This window comes from Merops nubicus, unplaced genomic scaffold, assembly GCF_000691845.1.
Source record: "Merops nubicus isolate BGI_N331 unplaced genomic scaffold, ASM69184v1 scaffold17110, whole genome shotgun sequence".
NCBI lineage: Eukaryota > Metazoa > Chordata > Aves > Coraciiformes > Meropidae > Merops > Merops nubicus.
The window spans coordinates 5,106-27,577 of NW_008584987.1; the positions used below are offsets into that span (position 1 = coordinate 5,106).

General features: G+C 39.7%; 1 protein-coding gene across 1 annotated transcript in view; it reads left to right on the forward strand.

Annotated features, from left to right (window-relative positions):
- Window positions 1-7,216: 7,216 nt before the first annotated feature.
- ARHGAP18 (Rho GTPase activating protein 18) overlaps window positions 7,217-22,472 on the forward strand; it is a 39,511-nt gene continuing 24,255 nt past the window's right edge. The window contains exons 1-5 of the mRNA XM_008946120.1: window positions 7,217-7,305; window positions 9,818-10,017; window positions 12,303-12,538; window positions 15,166-15,238; window positions 21,427-21,596. Of these exons, the coding sequence (XP_008944368.1) occupies window positions 7,217-7,305; window positions 9,818-10,017; window positions 12,303-12,538; window positions 15,166-15,238; window positions 21,427-21,596 (768 nt within the window). The remainder of the gene's footprint in view (window positions 7,306-9,817; window positions 10,018-12,302; window positions 12,539-15,165; window positions 15,239-21,426; window positions 21,597-22,472) is intronic.

Consider the following 22,472-nt stretch of genomic DNA (forward strand, 5'->3'; position numbering starts at 1 on the left):
GGGGAGGGGCTGTGAAGGAATGAGCTGGGTTGGATCACACTTGCGTTGCCCTCGGCGCTGCCGTGGCACGCTCTGCCTGGCTCCTGTTAGAGGAGTTCCTCCTGTGCAGAGACATTGGCAATGTTGCTGTGTGAGCTCCTCTGAGAGCCGGTGATATCCCAGCAGCCACTTCTGAAGTGGGTTGAAAACACTACCTTCCTCGTGCTGAGCCCTGACAAAATCCAGGTGGTCTGTCCCTTGCAGTGTCCTTGAGGCTTCCGTCTCTCCTTTGCCCTTGCCTTTAAAGATTCTTCTTAAAAACATCCTCTGTGACATCTGGGTTCTGAACTGACCCATGTCCCTCAGTATTCTGGAGCGCTGGCCCACCTTGTGTATGCTGCTCTTCTCAGCCCTTTCTGCTTCCTCCTCCCCCTCTTTCATCCAGCTTCTGTGAGAGCACCTTTATCTACTTTGTCTTACTGGATCTTAGTTCATGGTTTGTGTGGACAATGAAAAGAGTTTCCGTACAAAACATCTTCAGAGTCCTGCACAGATTTCCTTGCCTGCTCTTTGGGAATGCTCACACAAACTCATTTACAGGTTATTCCGAATGTAGGGATTATATGGTAATAAATTGACTATGAATGTGTGCCAGTTTCCTTCAAGCATAGACAAAATTACTGAATTCTGCTGTAGGTCTTATATTTGCAAGTAACAGGATTATAGGTCTAACTAATAGGTCCTTTAACATGATAAGAGCTAATGCTTTTAGAGAGCTAATTGCTTTTAGAGGCACAAAAGTGACTCCAGTATCACTTCATGGTTCTAACTGTACTTTACTAGATGGTCCTGGCATTCGCCAGGATAGCTTAAATTGGGCTTTGTTGCCATGCTTATTTTTTTCCACTGTGAAAAGAAAAATAAATTATTTAAATCTTTCCTCTCTGTGCCTCTCAATAATGGAATTACATGTACTGTATCTATTTCACTTCCTGGTTTATTCACTTTGATATTTGTGGAGCCTGAAGTCATCTCACACAGGCTTTATTCTCTTTGGGAGAAAATTAGTTCCAGTGGTTCTCTTAGAAGATTACAGAAAAAGTGTACTTTTAAAATGTTCGTAATGTGTTCAAATATTTTCCCAATAAGCAGCATGAGAGTTGTTACAGACAACTTATTTTACATACATTTTTTGTAATTGGCAAGAATTGTAGAGAATGAAAAGAATCAAAACTGCAGAGGAAAACTACTGTGTCTATATGAAGCCAGGTGATGCAAAAGGCATTTGGAAGGAATGAGAAACGTAGATCAGCTGACCAAGGATGAGAGCCAAAAATGTAACAAAGAAGATTCGAGTGAGGCCATTCCTTTCCTTATTTCCTGGCTGTGAGCAATGCATTTTCTTTAGAAAGAGATTTTTAATATGTATATATAGTATATCTTTTATGTACTTAATAGAATACCTATACAGGCCACCCAGGTTCTTTCATGTGCTTGTTTTCCCCTCTGGTGGACTTGTGCCATCCCAGAAATAGGTGTTTCTAAAAAGGCATCCTTTTGGACCAGAAATTTGTATGTATGGGCAAAAAAACAGGAACGTGTCTTCAAAGCCTTTGAGAGTCTTCATTCAAGTGATAAGAGAATTAAAAGTGTCAGAATGGCAGGACCTGAGTCACTATAGCCTACTTAATTTTGTCAATGCAGAAGTAAAACCCAAACTGATTCCTTCTGATACTACTTCTCAGTTTAACTAATTGTGATAATTTTAATGCACGTCTGATAATACGAGATGTTCTATTTAAAGCTTCAAATCTGAGTCTGTGAGACTCACATTTCACTAAAAGAAATAAGCAGAGTTCTCTTTTATGGTGGAGTATAAAGTTAGGATTATGCCCTAAGTTGAACAGCTCAGACACTGGAATGCAGCAGCCCTCTCCCCCAAAAAAACAAGGGAACACAACTGGTGCAGTCGTTTTGTGGGGAAGAGGCTTCACGCTACAGTTGTTCCTCTCCACACAAAGTGAGACAGCATTCAGGATTGACAAGATTGTGTTTTGGTGTTTTTTTCTGAAACAACCTGGGATGACAAATAACCCTTTCTGCAAATATTCAAAAGTATATATGTTATAGTTCTAACATGTTCTGATAATAAATCATTTCACATCATTGATCGTGCACAGGGGCCAACAATCTATACCATCTATACCATTGTTTTAGATAGGGTGTGTATGTGTATCAGTATGCCATAATTATAATTCATCTAATTGGAAGCAGAAAATAGGTAGAGTCTAAATGGCTGTGTAAGAACATGAGGTCCTATTAAAGGAAATGTCATGAAATATTTTAATCTTCTTAGAAATGCTGCATATAGTTCAGGCAGATTAATTTCTGGCATCGTGTGTAGAATCTCCCATTTCTAGTGCAGTAGATTTGAATATTAAGTGTAATAGCGTGTGTCATTGCCACAATTTCCGTCCTGTTTTCTTCAGTGTCAAGCTGGGGTTGGGAAACATGTTTACAAAGGTAAAAAAAATCTTACATAAATAATAATGAGGTACAGTGTATATGTATACTTTTTAGACTTATAGTCTGCCACTCCTAACTTTGTCCTGTTTCATAGGAGGGGTTTAAAGTGACAATTTGTGGGATTTTCTAGGGTTTTGGTTTTATTTTGGTTTGTTTTTGTGTTTTGCTATTTTGTTAATCTCCAGAGCAGTTTTGCGCAGGTATTAACAGCAGCTGATGGTATTAGAAAAAATCCTGAAAGACCTGATTCTCTTTGCTCAGCCTTTTTTATGCTCATTTAGGAATGAGTACTGTTTTATATCCTCTCTGCAATCACTTTGTATTCTGTCTTTGGAAGGAAAACAGAGCTTTGCCTCAGTTCCTATTTCTCTAGCTTTTCTTTGGAGCTTAAGTGGGATTTTGGCAAGTTGGATTGCAACTGACGTTCAAAATGTCCCTTGAGGTCACAGAGCAGCCAAAATAAAAATCTTTAAGTTGAGAGAGAAGGGTGACTGCTATAGGTCACTTCACCAAAGATACTGGAAATCATGTTGATTTGTTACTGTTACCTTTGCACATCCTGTGTGACTCTCTTGAATGAGTTGCAGAATTTGCAGTCAGTCATGGGAAGAATAAATTATAGAAAAGGTAGAAAGAAAAGGATGCAGTTGTTCAACCAGTGACAAGATTTAGGACCTAGAACAAAAAGCAGGAATACAAGCCCGGAATAAAGTTCCTCTAAAGCCTTCTAAAAGTTACGAAGCACTTTCAAAGGAGCGAGAAATATTTTTGCATATTTCTGAGCAGGCTTTCGCCTTGGTTGCTTAAGGGTTACCTGCTGCTTGTGAAAGCTAGTTATACTGGCTTTTGTTTGACAGGAGGTTTTAGCTATGGATGAAATGGAATTAATATTTTTAATATGTTAGATCATATAAAAAGATGAAGACATTTACTTTTTAAAAAGAATAATTAAACTACAGTTGGGTAGTGTCACTATCCTGTGACATTATGAAAAGTCCAGTTACTTTAGGACAACTTGCTTTGATGGGCACTTTAATTATAATTTGATAGGTTTTTTTAAACAGAAGACTTTGAAAATTGCTCAAAGCTGCTCTGCAAAGTACTGGATACTTTGCAAAGTACTCTGCAAAGGGGTGGTGTGACAGAAAAAAATTTCTTCAACAGCAGGTTGAAAACATTAGAATAAATGATTTGATAATAAATTTTTTGGGTTAAACACATCCTTGCACTCAAGGCCTTGCATTATGTCTTATCTTTGGGTTGCAGCTTTGCCTAGAAGCTGAAATATCAGGATGCCCTTCTGGTAGATGTCATGGCAATAGAAGATCTGGTGATTACTTCCTAGGCCAGTGGCCCAGACAAGAAGAGGGAGCTCAAGCCAGGCAACTGCTGTAGCCATTCAGTTACAGCTTTCTTGGTTAATTCAGTTAAGAATTCTCTGCACCTTGCAGTGCTGCTTGGCTTCTTGAAAGGAGGGGAGGGATGGGGGGAGCTTTGAGAATAGGAGATTTACTTATTCCCACACTTCTGTAGCTCAGCCATCAGGATGAGAAGCAGGACAGGAGACCACATTGTTCCTCTCTCCTTATCTTTTTAATTGTTTAGATTTGAAAGGACTTGGGAAGTCCTGTATTTATATTAAAAGCACAGTCTCATGGATGTGATTGCTTAGTAAATAGTTTTCAAAATGGGCTGCAGTACCCATGGGCGTTTTTTGGTTGTTTAAATGTAGTTAGCCTTTGTACAAGCTCAAAATGACTTGTGTGATTTACTGCTTAATTTTCGAACTTCTATGCCAACAAGATAATTCTGTTTTGAGAGTGATACTCTATTTATAGTCACAGTGCTGGACTCTTATCACAAACCCACAATGGCACAGCTTCCTTTTATCTGCCTTGCAGTTCCCTACAGTTCAGATCTCAATCTTTAATGTTCAGTGGTCCAGTGGTGAAAGACTGCAGAGATCTGAGAATTATTCTTCTTTCTGTCACTGATTTTCATCATGAATTTGAACAGCATGCTTCACCTCTTTGGGCCAGATACCCACACGTTTTTCCCCTCTGACACCCTTTGTGTATCTTGTTTATCAGATTATTAAGATATCTAACCATGTGTTGGTGTGATGCTCAGACTCAGTGAGCCCCAGGATCAGCTGAGCTGTGGCTGCAATAGTACTGCTGACAGCTTTCACCTAAATGGCCAAATGTACACTGGCTTTGGGAGTGATAACTCATTTCTCACAAATATTTCAGAAGCTGCTGTAATGTAGCTGTAGTCAGGTTATGTTTTCGTCATTTTATATAACTCTGGAAGTAAAGTGCTGGTTTACTGGGGCGCCAGAGAGTGTATCTGAATGGGCTGCAGTGCTGAAGACATTGTGTTTACGAGAAAAAATAGCCATGGTTAATGGTCAGGATTCCTTAAAGAAGCTTTTAAGGCTAAGCATTCAAGGACTTTATTTTCAGTGTGCATCTTAAGGAGGTTTGTCCAATTTGACAAGTAATTATATCACTTCATAATGCAAGGCTTTTGTTGCATTGTTGTCAATGCTGGAAACTGGCTGATTCAAACAAATGTTTGTGAAAATTCTGGTCTTGTAGAACGTGAAATTTGCCTTCAGTTAGGAACCTGTTTAAAGACATTGTTTAAAAATCCCATAGACTTTGTTAGGCAGCTGCAGAAAAGGACTGTAATTGTCTAACTCCAAAGAGCTCAATCCTAATTCAGGTTAAACCTAGTACATAACCAGATGGCCTCTTCCCTTGTTCCACTACTGACACTGTTTATAACTGTGACAATATTTATTGAGGAAAGATTCATGCCTGAGTTTTGAATTGTAAAATTTTGCAAAAGCAGGTGGAGAAAAGGACTGTACAGAAAATCCTAATTTGTAGGTAGAAAAGGTGTTTCCCACTCTTCCCTTTCACTTGCATTTCATGCATTGTTGCATTTTTTGTTTGTTTGTTTGTTTTTGTTTTTCAGTAAGAAGGTAACAGGTTATAGAGGTTGGTATATTTTTGCTTTATCTTAATATATTTTGTAGCTGGACTTTGTCCTTTCCTGGAGGCAGCGAGCTCTCCTACAATAATCCTGTTAGAGGAACTCCACTTCTCTTTCAGCAGCGTTAATCTGTTGTGTTTGGTTCAACAGAGTATTTATATTCCCTAGTTTTTATGCCCATGAACATGCTTGCATTTAGTAGTTCTGCTTTTCAGTATATTTACACATCTAAGACATACACACACCTATATATAGTATATAAGGATTCCATGCAATTACGATGTTTGTATAGCGATATAGGAAGATCATATTCAGATCCAAAATTAGTGGCTAACACTATAGGAGTGACAAAGGTTATATTTTTCTCACCACTCACTGTTTTATAACACTACAGCCCTTAATTTTTGAGTGAGAAAAATAGAAGCAAGGGCAAAGTTAGCCTTCTGTGAACTGTATGTATCTGAAATGCCAGTGAAAGTACACCTTACTAACGGATTAATCTCTAGGTGCTGTAATTTACACATGAGAAGTATCATCTATGAACTACTAAAAAGGCAATGGAAGAGACAGGGAGATTTAGATGTCACGGAAAAAAAAAAAGGAATAAAGACAACTACACTACTAAAAAGTGACTATTGATGAAATCATAACCAGGCTGATGGAACCTGAGAAAAAGCAAATTATTATGGTGTAAAACAGTGTTTAATGTGAAGAGCTGTATTTTCTTACAGGCTGAGAAATGACACGGTTGGTCAAAAAAGAAAAAGCTGAAAAAAATATTTCCTCACAGTTCTTCTAAGTACTTGCCACAAGGTGAAGCTCACTTAGTTCACTAACCCAAGTCCAGTTTCTTTCCTTGTGAATGTAAAGAGTTGTGTTTATGACAAGATTTGTTTTTAATGCCTCCACTCCAGAAGATCTGGAGTGCTTCGTCTGGCATCTTTGATGTTTCTAATAAATTCATCTCTGATGGGTGGGACAAGAAAATCAACTCTGGCAAGAAACTGGAGTAACTATACTGAGGAATGTTTTATTATACCTGGGGGCTCATTTTTGTGCTGAGATAAACAGACAAAAACCTCACTGGCTGCAAAGGGCACATGTCTGAGTATCAGAGGTCAGAACTGTGTAATTTGGATGTGAGAGTATTGCACTGCTCCCTGTAAATCTATTTGATGAGTAAAGCATTTACTAATGATTGGAAATAGATAAAAGATTTTAATGTTTTGAATGTTGATAGTAAGACATTAATGGAAATATTAAATTTTTTTCTTTTTAGTGGGGGGAACCTGCTGGAGAGTAAATTTACCATTTAGTAATCTGAAATGCTAAATGAATGGTGTTTCAAAATTACTTTAGGTTACTTGGTTATCAGTAGCTTACATTTTCTGGGGGAAGAAACATCTCTTTGAAGATACTTGTGAAAAGCAGCTGCATTTTTCAAATTTCAGATAGAAAAATGGACCACCTAAAAACAAGAACATGTTGGAGAAGTAACCCTATTTTCCATAACTACAGTAATAGCTTTTTTTTTTTGTAATGAACTGTGTTTATTTCCTACACATAGTTGTTTTGGGAATCAGTCTTCTACAAAATCTTAAAGCTTGCAGCTTTTCTCTTTTCTCATCTACGCCAACCCTGTGGTACCAAGACTGTCCTCATTATCCTCAAAGGGTCATTCTTGTCTGTGCCTCTTTGTGCACAGGGGTTCATGGCAGAGACGGAGCTGAGGATGCCTGGAGCCACTGCTGTATGGATTATGCACCAAATGCTGCCTCACCAGTGTCTTTCTCTGGTGGGGTATGCCAAGCAAGAAATGCTGAACCAGGTGAAGTGAAAATAAGATCTGCCCTGCTGTGTCAGCTCAAGTTTCAGCAGTTGCTCTCTCCCAGCCCAAACCATGTTTGGTCGAGCAGAGCAGGCCTGTGAGCAGTGATGGAGGGGTAGGGAGCAGTCTCTGAGAGTTAATGGAGTGGTTTAATGCACAGTGAATGCTCAGAGGACCCTGAAAATGGCCTTGAGTGTTCTGTGCTGAGCATCAGCTGTGTGTTTCAGGACACAGACTGCTCTGGGAAGGGGCTTGTTTTTGGGAAGGTACCGAGCTGCTTTTTTGGAAGGACGGGAGGAGCACTGCCCTGAAAGCGTGGCACAGAGCCACGGCCTACTGCAGCATATCCCACTTCAGCTTGCCAGTGCCCCCAGAGTGCACGCTGCTAAGGTGTTTGTAAGGTTTAATTTTTGCATGCTGTGCTGGGGTGGTTAAATTTCAGCTGAGGTGGGTCAGCAAGAGCAGGTTGTTCCAAAGGTGGAAGGCCACTGCAGGGCTGCCGAGCAGCTCCGCAAGGTTAAACCGAGGGACAATCGGCTGGAATCTGACCTCGCTCAGGCTGCAGTTCGAGTGTGCAGAGTCTGTTGGGGAGAGGGACCCAGTCTGCTCTGAGCACCTTCAGCATCAGGAAGAGGGAAGCCTGGGCAAGGGCTGGGAAGGCCAGCCTGTTTTGGTCACACTTGGTACCTGTGTCGGCTGCTGGGGATGCTTCTGATGCAGCTCCATGAATGTCTTTCTGCAGCTATTAGGGTTGGATTCACAAGCAGCCCAGGTCACACCTTTGACATGTCAGTCAGGAGATGTTTGAGAATTGAGGTAGCTACATGGAAACATAGTATTTGTTGGGTAACATGCACTACTAGCAAGACATCGTTATTGCCATCCATGCAGAAGCTAAATACACCTTTATATTTTTTTTTCCTGGGCTTTCAAGTAAGGGCAGGTTAAGGAACAGTGTTGGGGTGCAGATTAGCTTCATAATGCGTTGTCATTTATTAACTTGTACCTGGAGCAGAGAGGCAGGGCAGGTGGAAAGTCACAGTCCTTCCAGGAGGCTCTTTACCTTTAAAGGCAAAGTCCATATAGTTAGTATTTCTTATCGGGGAATCAAGCACATATGGTGTGAAAGGAATTGTGACCTGGACACACAAGGAGCTTATCTTCAGAGAGAAAAGGTATGGGTTTTTTACTTAGGGGCTGCTAACAAGCGTCAGTCGTCCCAAGGTAAAATGTAAGGGCGAGGTGCTTTTGTTCTAATTCTAGATAAACTTGCAAAGTCAGCCAAATGTGAAGGTAGGACTTATTTTAGAGTGTTTACATTGTGATAAATCCACAATGCTTGATCTTTGATATGTTCTTCTCTTGGAATAAGTGATATTTATTACTTAACTCCAAACCATACCTTCTTTTTTAAGAATATGGAGACAAATTCAGACATAAAAGACATCTGAGGCTGATCCTGAGATGTTAAGTACATACTGTTTTTTGAAAAAAGGAATAATTATTATATACTGTCATAATAGTACAGTAACTTAGTTTCAGAAGGACAACTGGAGATCATCTTGTCTGTTCTGTCCTGGACTCAAAGCAGGGCCAACTCTGAAGTTAGATCAGGTTGCTACTCATGCAATCCACTGATCAATCTGCATCAGTTTGTGGCCTTTGATTTGATAGTCGACTGTAAGGATAACCTGTGACTTCAATGATGTCATTATAATCTTTGCACTTCTTAGGATGAGGTCTTTGCTAGGTCAGTGTTAATTTTTGCCGATGATTTAATGAGGCCAAGATGAGACCTAGAGGTTTCAGCTTGTTGGTTTCTTTTTTCTAGTTGCAGCTATACTTACAATGAAACATCCTTTTTAAAGCCTTACCAATATACATTTGGGAAGCTTTCATTCAAAAGGAAGCAAGATAGAAATAAATAGTGACCTTTACCAAACATTTGGACTCACCAGTTTACTTGACAAACTGTAACTTCAGTATTTCTACTTTGTCCTTTCCTAGCTGTAATTAAGGTCATACATACCAGATTAAATAGTAATAAAAAATGAAAGCAGAATAACAAAGGAAAAATGTAGGAGTACAGTCAAGCTGTAAGAATTTACTCGGGCAGAAAGGCACTTTTGAAAAATTTTTTATGACTGGTGATAGGAGGATATGTACTGTGAAGTTTATGGAACTGACTGTTGTGAGCTGAATTAGAGGGTTTGTGTAACTAGGATTCCTAGAACTTGGATTCATTATTTCCTCTTTAATACAGACTCCTGTGCTTTTCCAGATTGTGAGATACATATAACAGAAATGTTAAATTAAAAACATATTCCAGATATTAAAAGCAATTTTTAATATCCCGGTTTGCTTGCTGACAGTAGTTTGCTTTGATGCTTTGACACAGTTCATTACTAACTGCCTTCACAGGTATTAGTATGTCCCGTATCTTAAAATGCTATCCAAGAATTGCTTTTTGGTTTATGTTTATAGCCGTCGGACTGGCCAGTATACAATGAACCATGACCATTCCAAGAAGACACCTGATGGAGCATCGTTTGACCGCTCTGGATCCCAGGACTCCTTGGATGAACTGTCTATGGATGACTACTGGAAAGAACTTGAAAACATCCATGAAACCAGAGGAAATAATCATGAGGAGCGAGTAGCACTTGTAGTGAAAGAGCCAGATGGTAATGAAATCCATTCTTGTGAATGATTGTCAGTTTGATGGTTTAGAGATTTTTCTTTGTCTTAGAAGAAATGTCACCCACCAAACACACTTAAATCAAAAAGGTCACTTTGCTGAATATCCACTTTGAAAATTCGATTGCCTACGATGCATGTCACCAGAAACAGGCAGTGCCCTGAAAGAGAATTGTATTGGAGATGAGTAAAAGCTGATTTTTCCTTTAAATGATGTTTGCAAGACATGAGAGATCACTTGCAAATCACGACAGCTGAAGTTTTATTTGCAGTTTACAGCTAAACTAACTTACCCTTTCACTCTTTGTGTATGTTGTTCGTTATTGTAGCTATTGTGGATAGAAACCACACGCTTTAGAAGACGAGCCAATGATTAACCGGTTAAGTTTAGTGAGTAACTTCCTATGCTTGTAACTGTTGTGACCGTTCAGTTGTATTATTTTTGTTTCTCAGAAGTGTCAATTATGGGCCACTACTGAGGTAATGATCTCAGAAGAAGCTGGGCAATTTATTTGTTTTTCTTGTCCTATCAGACAAAAAAGGAGTAACATCCTTAATTCCACTCTTCTCTCAAAAATTACTTTTTAACAGTGCAGTATCTGCCTCTCTCTCATTCTTACAAGAGGCCCACAGTCTCAGTAAGTTAAAGTGGTGAGTTTTGCATTTTGGTATGACCTCTACATGAGTTAAAAGAGTGTGCTCCATTAGCTTTCAAAGGGATTTGCACTTACCTAGGGAATCCCAGAGGGATCTGCACAACCTCCCTAGGTATTTTGAAGTGCTGATGCCATGAAGAGTGTAGCAGTGTGGCCTCTGGAGAAAGCAGCAAGGCTCTAAGCCTCCATGGCTGAGGTGCAGGGCATCTAATGGAGTTGTGAGGCTTTCTTCAGAGCAGCAGAGCCCATCTGCAGTGCAGAGCCTCACTGATGCTGCTGTGCCTTCAGGCTCTGCGCTCCAAAACCCACCATTTCCTATTTTTGTTTATAGACAGCCTTCTTCCCCCTAGTTACTGCCCTAGCTCTAGCTGCTGACTCTGGCATGAAGCCCAAGTGAGTCAGCACAGTTGAGTTGATCAGCTTGAGCAGAGGTTGCTCTGAACCACGCCTTGCCTAATGTGCAGCACCTCGCTTGGGTACGAGCTCTCCGGAACGTGTGGGACTCTGCACCTGGCTGCTGGGCCTGCCTGGGCAGGAGCTCGCTTGAGATGTGGCCATGCAAAGGCAAAGCAGGAGAGAGATGAGATATATCATGCTCACATCTGCTCTGAAGAATGGATGTAGCCCTTCTTTACAGCCCTGATAACAAAATCTGAGAGAGTTTTGTCAAAGGCTCAGGATTTGGCCACATGGCCATAGCAAAATTCATACATTTTCTGCCTGTTTTCTGAATGCTGTTAATATTCAGGTGCCCATTTGCATGTGTACTGGGCGCTGTAGGAAGCTGCAGTCCATAGTGGAGTTGACTCACCAGCTTAGGAGTACTTCTTGATACCTAATAAATGGAAATTCAACCTTTGAAAGGGTTGTTGGCATGCAGCACAAGCTCAACTGCTGCAGGCAGAACTTAGAGTTGTAAAGAAAGTATTATTAGAGAGATACTGATTTCAGAAGCAGGAGTTTTGACATCAGTGGCAGTATTTAATAGCTTTCTCCACTTTCCTGTTCAGTGATCTGTCAATAAAGGATACCTTATCAGCTATAAGACTAAAGCAACAATTGTTTTATGGGCTGTCAGCAGGCTAGAGACCATGTCATAAGAACTGATTAAAAATAGCATTAAGGTGACTCCTGTAGCCTGGTTTGTCCTTCATTAAATTGAGCTAGTGGAGGGCTGTAGGATTAATATATCAAGAAAAGTGTGCAGAGCTACGCCAGTAAGGGAGCTAAAAAGATTGAGGATTGAACTAAAAATCAATGAAGCACCAAAGATCAGAGGCTTTCAGACTTCCCCATATACGTTTATATCTAAGTACATTTATAAAATGGTATATGATTTAATAGAAGTGCTGTAGATTATTATAAAGATTGCCCCATAGCAGTATGTATTGGATTAACTATTTTAAAAGCTTCGGTACCATATGTTAACCCCTTTGAAGCTTGTTTAGAAACAGTAAATTTTTTTCCAAGTCATGAGAGTGTAACTGTTCTTAATTGTGGATGCCCTTAGTACTTTTCCTGTGAACTGCATTAACTACATCGTGTCGTTAACATCCAGTGTGTGGAACAGTACTCAAAAGCTAACTTTGGTGCCTTTTTCTCTTCGCCGTGCTCAGAGGGAGAACTGGAAGAGGAATGGCTGAAGGAGGCAGGTCTGTCAAATCTGTTTGGTGAGAGCTCTGGCGACTCCCTGGAGAGCGTGGTGTTTCTGTCCACACTGACCCGAACCCAGAAGGCAGCAGTAGAAAAGCGAGTAGAGACTGTCACCCAAACCATGAGGAAAAAAAACAAACAGCACCAGATTCCTGATGTCAGAGATATCTTCAGGCTACAAGATGACTCAAAGGGAAAAGTGAGTTCTGTCCATGGTTTTGTGTGATTCTAGCAGAGAGAAGAGAGGGATGTGTGGGGGTGGGGGGAGAGGAGAGGAATGCAGATACAAAAGGGCTATTTCCAGAAGATTTGTCTAACTTTTCACTGATTTCCAAAGGAATTTTTACCGAATTTATGCAAATGGAGTTGGGCCAGACTTGACATTGCATGAAACAATTTTGGAATGTGGAAAGAAGTATGTATATTGGCCTCGTATTACTTAAAGCTGATGACTAAGACAAACACTCCATGGTCAAGTTACTAATCTGGATTAATCCTAACACAGATGAAAAACTCATGGCAACAATCACACAGAGAGCTACCAAAAGCCCACTTTTGTCTTTGGGTGGTAGTACCCTGCAGCCATCCTGAGGGATCTGCCAAATAGAGGACAAAACCTCTTACTCGTACATTTGGTTTTTTTGTCCTTTTTTTTTTTTTTAATAAAAAAAGAAGGAAAAAAAAGGGACATCAACCCACCCACCCTTCTTTATTTTGTATAGGTCTTTGCGCCTGTCAGCTGGGGTGGAAGACTTGGTGCTAATTCCCAGGGCTTGTGTGTGTTGTTAAACTGTGAGTGGGAAGTTGCTCTGACCAATCGTGAAGGGTCCTAGATTGCTCTCATGGAGCATGGAATGGGAGAGTTCCTCTTCTACACACAGGAAAGGGGAAGGAGGCAGATGGAAACTATTATTAGAATTCATTTTCTGTGGAGAAGCATGTGTGTCCTATCTGGTCCCCCAAAAGCAATGAGATCTTCAGCCATAAGAAGACTGTGACCTGATGGAGGTGCACAGCAAGCTTACCTGACCTCAGCCTCATCCCTCATTCTCACTGCTGCCGTTCAGCACAGTGATGGTGGTGGTGGAAAGCATGGCAGATTTTGAGGGGATTTAACTTCCTTCTTCCCCCAACAGCTTCCTCTCCTGCAACTCCTTTCAAAAATTACAAGATCTACTAGCAGAGCAATTTAGGTAAAATATTGTGCAGCTTAAAGCAGTATAATTTCCCTTTCTAGTATGTTATTTCAGTAAAGCACAAGGAATATTTATGTTCCTGTGTTTAAGCTACACATTGTAATGTTTGAAAACTTGTGTGTCATTGTGTTCAGTAGACTTCTGTGTCACTTCAACTATGTGTTTTCTACTGATGACATCAGTGAGAAGTAATACGGACAAATGATTGTAACCATTTAAGATGTATAAAAGAGAAGGTTAGAATATTTATTCAATTTAGAAATAACTGGGAAAAAAAAGAATCTTTCTAAATCTGCCTTCTTGACTGAAATACATAATGCAAGTGTGGGCCCTCAAACCTATACTGCATTCCTTTCTCCAAAGCAAGGTAATTATTCAGAAATAAATGCTTGTGGTTATCCATCTAATCTGTCACAGAAAGCCTGCAGTGAAGTAGCTTCTACAACCTCCCTAGATAACTTGTCTCAGTGCTTTGTTACTTTCTCATCATTAAAAAGATATTTATGTAACAAAAGAGGACTGAAGCCATCTGCAGCTGTGTGAACTCATTCCAGTTTAATAATAGCCTCTGAAAATCCTGTAACCTCCCTTCACCTGGAGGAAAGCAGGAGGAAAGGTAAAACAATAGTGTTGATGTTTTGCATCAACACAACAGTTGTGTTGATGTTTCTACTAAATTTCCTGCCATATTGTCAAAGAGAAGCTAGACTTTTGGTACTGTGACAGCTTCCCAGTCTGCTTCTACTGCTCTGTAAAAACATTAATAATTTTCTAGGCATTCATCTTCCACCTCTCAAGATCTGTATTTTACCTATTTTTTTTTTTTTTGAATTAGAGATTTGTTGGTAGAAGTCTTTAAAACGTGGTATTTTTTTATTCTTAAGTATGGAGTTCTATATTGCTTGAGTAAAATCCAATTAAAAATCCAGAGTGCTAAACTTTCATTGTTGATTTGAGTTGCCAAAAAGATAATAAAAATGTTATGTGGGTAAAAATATATATGGCTATAAGTATACCCATATGTATATCTCGGTATAGCTTTTCTACATGCTCTGAAATATTTTTTTTCTATAGTAGGTGTCATCCAGTTCCTAGGGTGTGACAAACGTTGAAGCTGGCTAGTGCCGCACTGTGGAAAGAAGACTGTTCAGATCCTTTCCTGTTGTGTTGTCTCTTCAAAGCGTCCCTGTTTTGCTGTGGGGAATCTAAGCACAGCTAGTAATGTCAGGCTGCCCTGCAAAAGGCGTGGGGTTGCTCTGGGAGGCAACCATGTAAGATTTCGCAAGGAATTTGGACTGAGTCAGTCAAAATGCCTCCTTCCAGATTCCCTTTCCATATCCTTTCCAGTGCAAACTATGGCTTTGGGTCAGAGACTGTTTTTTTATTCTTTGCAACTCTGGAAAATTAAGTCTTGTACCCAGATAGCCTTTTAGGAAGAGGGAGAACGGACTTAATTACGTCTTTTTTAATTACCTAGATTTCATGTCTCCTTAGACTTTGGTGAAGGGTTTACTACTGAAACACACACCTGTGTATCTACATACTCCTGAATTGTAGGAGTGTGTGTTTTATTCCTGCACAGGGTCAAGTGAGTTTCTACAACCATGCATATATGTGATTCCTTTCTTAGGTGTGTGATGGAAGTGAGCCCTCAACTGTGAGAACAAGTGAAAACAAAAATGAAACACAAGATGGAGCAGAAGGTAATGCCAAACAACTCTTATTTTTTTTTCCCCCCCCTTTAGGTTTTTAGGCTTTCAGCTACATGAGCTACTACATAGGTTCACTTTGCAAGTAACTTTTCAGCACATGAAAATTAAATTCTTAAGAGAAACCTTTTCTGGCCTGCATTGTTTTGGTTTAAAGTTTTTAAGTGTGGCTGTAGATAGTCTCCTTTGAGCCATTTGTCAAGCCTTGTTTGTTACCAGTGATCATCTAATCAAGTCATCTGGGAGAACTCTCCTCTCATAGCTTACACTTAGGCCTTTCCTGATCCTTAATTTATCCCTTCTGGTTTATCTCAGCTGTACAGTACAGGAAGTGAAACACTGTACATAAGCTCATCAGTGCGTACAGGAGAACAAAAACTAATGGACTGTAAACATCCAAAAAAAAAGTGAGAACTGGCTATATGTCTGCTATTCAGAATTAAAGAAAAGCAGGGGTGGATGAAAAAAGTTGTTTATCTTTTTAAGGAAAATGGAAAGGAAATAGCATTCTGTGTGTGTAGGATTGAATTGTGTTCAACAGTGCATGATTACACAAGGGGTGAAATAACCATCAGAGACCCCTCCCTCTTACTGCCTGGTAGGACAGAGCATCAGAGAAGTCCTTAGCTGAATCCATAACTTCTGTTTTGAGGATATGAGTTTTGATGAATGACTTTGACAAAGCTTTCTGCTGTTCTTCAGGTCCAATAGTAAAAGGATGGCTGCCCTGCATCATCTTAGGGTTCTCTGAAGTAGGGGTTGCACCATGTCTGTTGTACCACCATAGTCATCACTGTAGAGATCAGGCTATTAACTGGCAGCCATTTAAGCTTTAAGATACTGCATTGCTCTTCTGCAGTGTTTCTGTGTTGGGGTTTTTTTCTTCTTCCAATGGACTGGATAACACATAGGTGTTATGCTGAACCCTATAGCCACTTAAATAGTCAAGGAGACAGATCAAGTTCCCTACGGCAAGTAACTTACCTGTAATTAATCCACCAAATAAAATTCTGCTCCGGTTCTAGAATGCTGACCAGAAGTATTCTGCAAAAATTGTTACTTTGGAAATAGACTTAGCAACAGGCAATATAGGATGTGCATGGAACTTGAATTGGGAGAGATTAATATAAACCAGCCCTGAATATCACCAAATCTCTGTGTTTTCAGAAGTCCTGTTAATCCTTCCCTCCCTCTCAGCAAACCTCACTCCAATAAGAACAGGCAAAAATTGGGAGGACAGCAAGACTGCTGGTTCAGCACAAGGGAAGGATGCCTGGTGCTTGTGTCAGTAAACTGTACTGCAGGATTCAGAGCTGGAAAATTACCAAGCAATTATTACAGAGTTTTTATCACATCTGGTTCTTTTTTTTTTTTTCAGTGGCCCTGATGAACCCTTCAGAAATGAGAGGTTCTGAAAGGCAAATCCCATATGCTAGCTTTCCTCAGCACAGATTGCAATGTGGAAGGCAAATACAGCCTGCTTACATCCTGATACCCTTCTGCTCTTGCCAACTTGCTAAAGTGGGTTCTGTTCCCAATATTGGAGCAGGAAGAAGAAATAGGTTCAATTTGCAGTCAAACCATGCAAGTTGAGTAGTGTTAAAGGCACTGCACCTATTTCAGTGCTGTGCTGTGATCTTTCCTCCAGAATGATGAGCAAATTAGTGTTATACAAACAGTGCATGTGTAGAAGGCAAAAAAGCAAGCCATATTTCAGAGATGGTAAATAGTTATGAAAATCCTCTTTGATGGAAGAGTACCAGTTTTACCTGAAAAATACTATATCATCTCAGACATTATAAAAATAATAAATCTGAAGCTTAACTTGAGAGATCTTAAAACTGCTGGATTGAATCACTCTGTTTGGCCGTTCTCCAAAGGTGATGACTCTGTTCCTAATTTAGTACTTGAACACTTCATTCCCAAGTGCTTCTGCCCGACTGAATGTGGTAGTGGTTTGCCCTTAGAGCACACGTGGGCTGTATGAATCTGTGCTTGCTCCTCCTTTCTTGCCTGTCTGACACACCTTGGTTTCTTGCCTAAACAATGGAAACAAACTCAAGGAATAATATGAAACCATTACATTTTTATTCTTTTCTGCCCGATTCTGCTTAAGCAGAACAGTTTAATGAGTTCCTAAGATTTTTTTGTTAGTAGATATATATTTGAGATTTTTTGGAAGGACCCTCACTTACTGGCTTTAAGTGCTTCTTTATTTCATGTAGGTACAGAACATGTCTAAAGAACACAGAAAGAAAAATCAGAATCTTGTATTAAGCTGTCAAAAGACATTACCATTTTAACAATCCATAGTACTCATAAAAGACCTGCAAAGCTACCAGTATGTTCAACAGCTGCAAAAGAAAAAAGCAGTTCTCTTTGGGTGCCTGTGAAAAGGAGTAAATAGCCATGTTGTTTGAGAGATCTCAAGATGTAAAAAGGAAAGGATAAATCAGGTGAAGAGCTAAATACTCATTAGCTTGAATAGGAGAGCAGCAAAAGTCAGTTTACTATGGGACCACAGTTGTCATTCTGAACGCACAGGATCAGCTACAAGGGAAGAATGTTAGCTAAAACCTGTCTATAAGGGCAGTCTCAAAGCATAATGGTCTGTCAAACAGATGAAAGAATTGCATGTACTATGTGTATCATGTCAGAAAAGAGCTGTAATGTTTACTTCTTGATAGGGAAAAAGACTGATATGTGGTTGTATATTTTAATTAAAGAGTTTGTTTCTACTTTTCATTTTGCATGATAAATGAGGAAATATATGGCCACAGTAGATTGTGGAGCAGAGTGTCTTGAGTGCCATCACGTGGCACCTACAGGAGAACCAGGTGATTAGGTACAATCAGCATGGGTTTATGAAAGGCAGGTCCTGCTTAACTAACCTGATTTCCTTCTATGACAAGGTGACTTGCTTAGTGAATGAGGGAAAGGCTGTGGATGTTGTCTACCTGGACTTTAGTAAAGCTGTTGACATGTTTTCCCATAGCGTTCTTCTGGAGAAGCTGGCTGCTTCTGGCTTGGATTTGGTGTATGCTTCATTGGATAAAAAAACTGGCTGGATGGCCAAACCCAAATAGTTGTGAGTGGAGTTAAATCTAGATTGGTGGGAGTTGGTCCTTCTCCCAAGTAACAACCAATAAGACAAGAGGACATGGCCTCAAGTTGCACCAGGGGAGCTTTAGGTTGGATATTGGGAAATATTTCTTTACTTAAAAGGTTGTAAAGCACTTGGAACAGGCTGCCCAGGGAAGTGGTGGAGTCACCTGAAGATATTTAAAGGTTATATAGATGTGATGCTGAGGGATGTGGTTTGGTGGTGGCCTGGCAGTTCTGGGTTAATGGTTGGGCTTGATGATCTTAAAGGTCTCTTCCAACCAAAATGATTCTATGAGTCTATGAGTGTTAAGAGTGTTGGTGAAAAGATTTCAAAGTTTTTATTTTCTGTTTAAAATAATGTATGCATTATAATTTTAGAGAAAAGCTTTATCAGATTAAAAAAATCAACATCAGCCATTCTACATTTTCAATTTTAGGTCTATCAGCATAGCTGCATCAGGGTACACTCTAGATTTTTTAGTAAAATTAGGGAATAGCAAGCTTAACACTTCCAGTATTTCCATGTTCTATTAAAAAGAAGCCCAAAATGTAACCCCTATCCCACTCTTGAATAATTCCCATCATTTTATGTGATCTTTATATAGCACTGTGAGCCAAGGAAAGGATACAAGACTAATGTAAAATACAGTTTTCACAGCCTTACAGGCAATATTTACATTTTTCTGTATCACACTTGCTTTTCTCTCATGAAATATTGCATGTAGTTGGCAAGTTGGCAGAACACCAAAGCTGCTTCCTCTTACAGCTGCTTCCTAGTTAATGAATGCACAGCAACAGGAGCAAGGTTGTATGACCAAGAAGAAACTCCCCACCACAAGCAGTACTTCCAGACCTTTAAAATGTGCACAGCATTGCTGTACACAGCACCTTCGTGTGACAAGAGGACTGAAATAGGAGCTACTGCTTTATTGTTTGTTAACATCAGATCCCTCCCAGGTTGGTGGCAACTATGGAAGTCACGTATAGGCTACATTAGCATGACAAAAGTCTTGAGGGGATGGGGAACTGTTGCCCTTTTGTTCGGGTGCATTAAACAGTGTACACGATATATACTGATACACAGGGAGGCCACAGTCTGAAGCCAAGGATGAATTTGACCTTGGATATGTTTGGTTACTGAGGTCTCATATATCTCTTTGCCTAAGGGAGCAGCTCTAGTTACAGGATCAGCTTAATCTTTAGTGTATGCCCCAGGCATCTTTTCAGGGTCCATGGAAAGTGAGCAGAAGCCACACTGGAAAGGGCAAGCGGTGAGTAACACATGCAGCAGGCAAAATTTGGAAATGTTTTATTCTGCTTCTCACAGCATTGTTTTAAGTAGAGTCCAAGTGTTAATTCAGATCCACCTTCTCTCCCTGGAAGTGTCTCAGCTCCAGATCAATTACATTGATGTGGAAGTGGTTGGTAGAACACTGTGCCCTACCAGAGAGCACCTGCAATGGCTGCAGCCACGTGCCTGTCTCTCCGGTCCCCTGAATTTGGTTGGCCCTGGCAGCCTGAGGTCATTTTTAGAGCTCACCCTAAAGAATATCAGAGATTAGTCTTGGTTTTGTGTCTTTCAGTTAGATGCAGATAAAATGCAGAAAAATTTTTGCATTGGGGTAATTTTATTTTTTTTTCAAACTTGATGCTTCATGTGTTGTTTGTTGCATGCTTGCAGCTTGGATCTTCTGCAGATTACTGGAAGTATCGGTGTAGAGCAGCACTTCCCTGATACCTTCTCTCTTAAATCTGCCTGTCTGCAGCCTTTCCCCTCCTTCAAAGTCAGATGTTGCTGTACCTGTAATTATTTCCTGAGAATTATTTTTTCTGGCTTGCCTTAGCATAGTTGTTCCAGGCCACACAAAAATTTCATACAGCAATATAAAGAAATTAATCTATTATGTTACACAGTATTCTTATACCAAGACATATGCACTGCTAATGGTTCTTCTCAACCCATGTCCATTTCCATCCCAATTTTCCAGCAATTGTCATTTGTGAGCTTTGAACAGGCTGCAGTTTCCTGTGAGTAGGAGGGAGTGGCAGAATCATGGTCCCGCTGAAATGAATAGGAATGTTTTTTTTATATTTGCCCTAGTTTTAAGAAAGTCTGGATTTCATCACAAATACTTGCAGGATATTTGTACTGCCTTGCACAAGGTACCTAGTCCTGGATGTATCCTTCAAGAAGTACCACATCATGAGAGAGGTGATGAAGAGATCAGAATCTTTCTCTGGCTAAATTGTCTTCAGTACATTGTGTAAAACAGTGTTATTTGCAATATAATTTTCTTCTATCTCTCATGATATATTTTAATTTCAGACTGAAAAGCAATGGTTGATTTACTATGAAATTAGACTTCTTTTTCTAAAAGCAGAACTGCCTTTCCTTTTTTTCCTTCTGGGTTATGTTTTTTAAAAAAATAATAATAAAAAAAATCTAGATTTGTCTAGTCTTTGAATCCCGTGAGAAACAAAGAAAGAGAATTAAGGTCATTGTTGTGTACTTAGTCTTCCCCTGCATCATGGAAACATGTCTGAGCAGTTTTGACAAATCTAGGCTCTTCAGACTGAGGTGAGGACAAGAATGTTGAGACAAAGACATGATCTATGTACTGCCTGTTATTCCCAGGTGTTAATACTTTGGATCATAGAGGGAATACTCTCTTTTGCTTGTGAAAATTTAACAGCAGTAAGACTTGCTGATTTGGTTGCAGGATGTTACAGTCTTTGAGAATGAGAATCTTCTGATGCTAAAGCTGTTTGGCTTTGGAAGATTCTGGGAGTCTGCTGGTTGTTTGAAGTAGATAGCTTTATCTTTTCATAATTGATAAATAGGAGAAAAAAACCCATGCCTTGACAGAATTATTCAAGGTAAACTATAAAAGATGGATGCCTCTAAGAAGCTAAGTTTTCAACTAACATAAAAATATCAGCAATCAGTGAATTTGACAACCAGAAAGTCTATCTGTTGCACAACATGAACTTGTATGTGGTTTTAAATTTGCTCTTGTGCACTGAGTGCTGATCTCTTGTGCTGCTGTTGATGATTAGGTTTTTCACTCTGTTTTCAGGTCCGAAGTTCAGTCTTGGAACAGATGAGCGGAAGAGCCCCCTTGAAGACACGCCCTTTCCAGACACAGACATCAATTTGGAGATACCATTTGCAGAACAGGCAGCTAATCTCAGAGACATCTCGGTAGCCAAAATGTGCAAGGGTGGAGGGGGTGACACTCTTCTCCCGGTAAGTGTTTCCTAATTATTGCTCTCATTCTTTGTTTCTACTAGTGGACTATTTGGAGGATACTTATCTGATAGTGGATGAATTAGCTTTATAAGAATATTGTCAGATCCAGCTTCACGGAGATAGACCTTCTCAAAATAACTCCTTTTTGGGAGTAGTATTCTCAGTAACACGGAAGTAGCTACTTTTAGGTCTATTTATGTCTTTGATAAAATGCACTGTATGTGTAAGCAGTAATGGACTGATAATATTAAGCTGGAATAGTGGCAGTTATGCACAAACTGTGTCCTTATTTCGTTTGTTTATAGCTGCTTTTCCCATTATCTGAGGTGAGATACTTCACCTCTGTAATAGAAAGCTCTTGTCATTTGAAAAGGGCTGGTGAAAGGCTGTAGAAACCTTGTGCAGTTATCCAGTGCAAATACGTGAGGGATGAGACTGAAGAACAGCCTGGTTTCTGGAAGTCTGAAGTCAAATGGCACGAAATAAAGGATTAGTTTGTGCTCACCTTTTCTTTCCAACTCTTAATAAAAATAAAACTCATAATAAAAAAAAAGACTCATTCTGAATGAATCTAAATGGACACAAAAGAAGGTCCTTCAAGGCATTTTGTTATTGATCCTCAGGCATCTCTTTGAGGATGTCTCTCTACCTAACAGTTTATGAACATGCAGTTATTTATGACCTGTAAACTACTGACTGGTGTGAAAAACTTTTTTTTTTTAAACAGTGTATGCAAACATGTCTGAGTAAGCACAGTCTGAAGTCATAATGTTTCACAGTTCTTCAAACAATTTAGATAACGACATGTGCAGTTCTTCAAATAGTAATTACCCCATGTATCCTAGTTTAAACATTATAAACCAGACACTAATG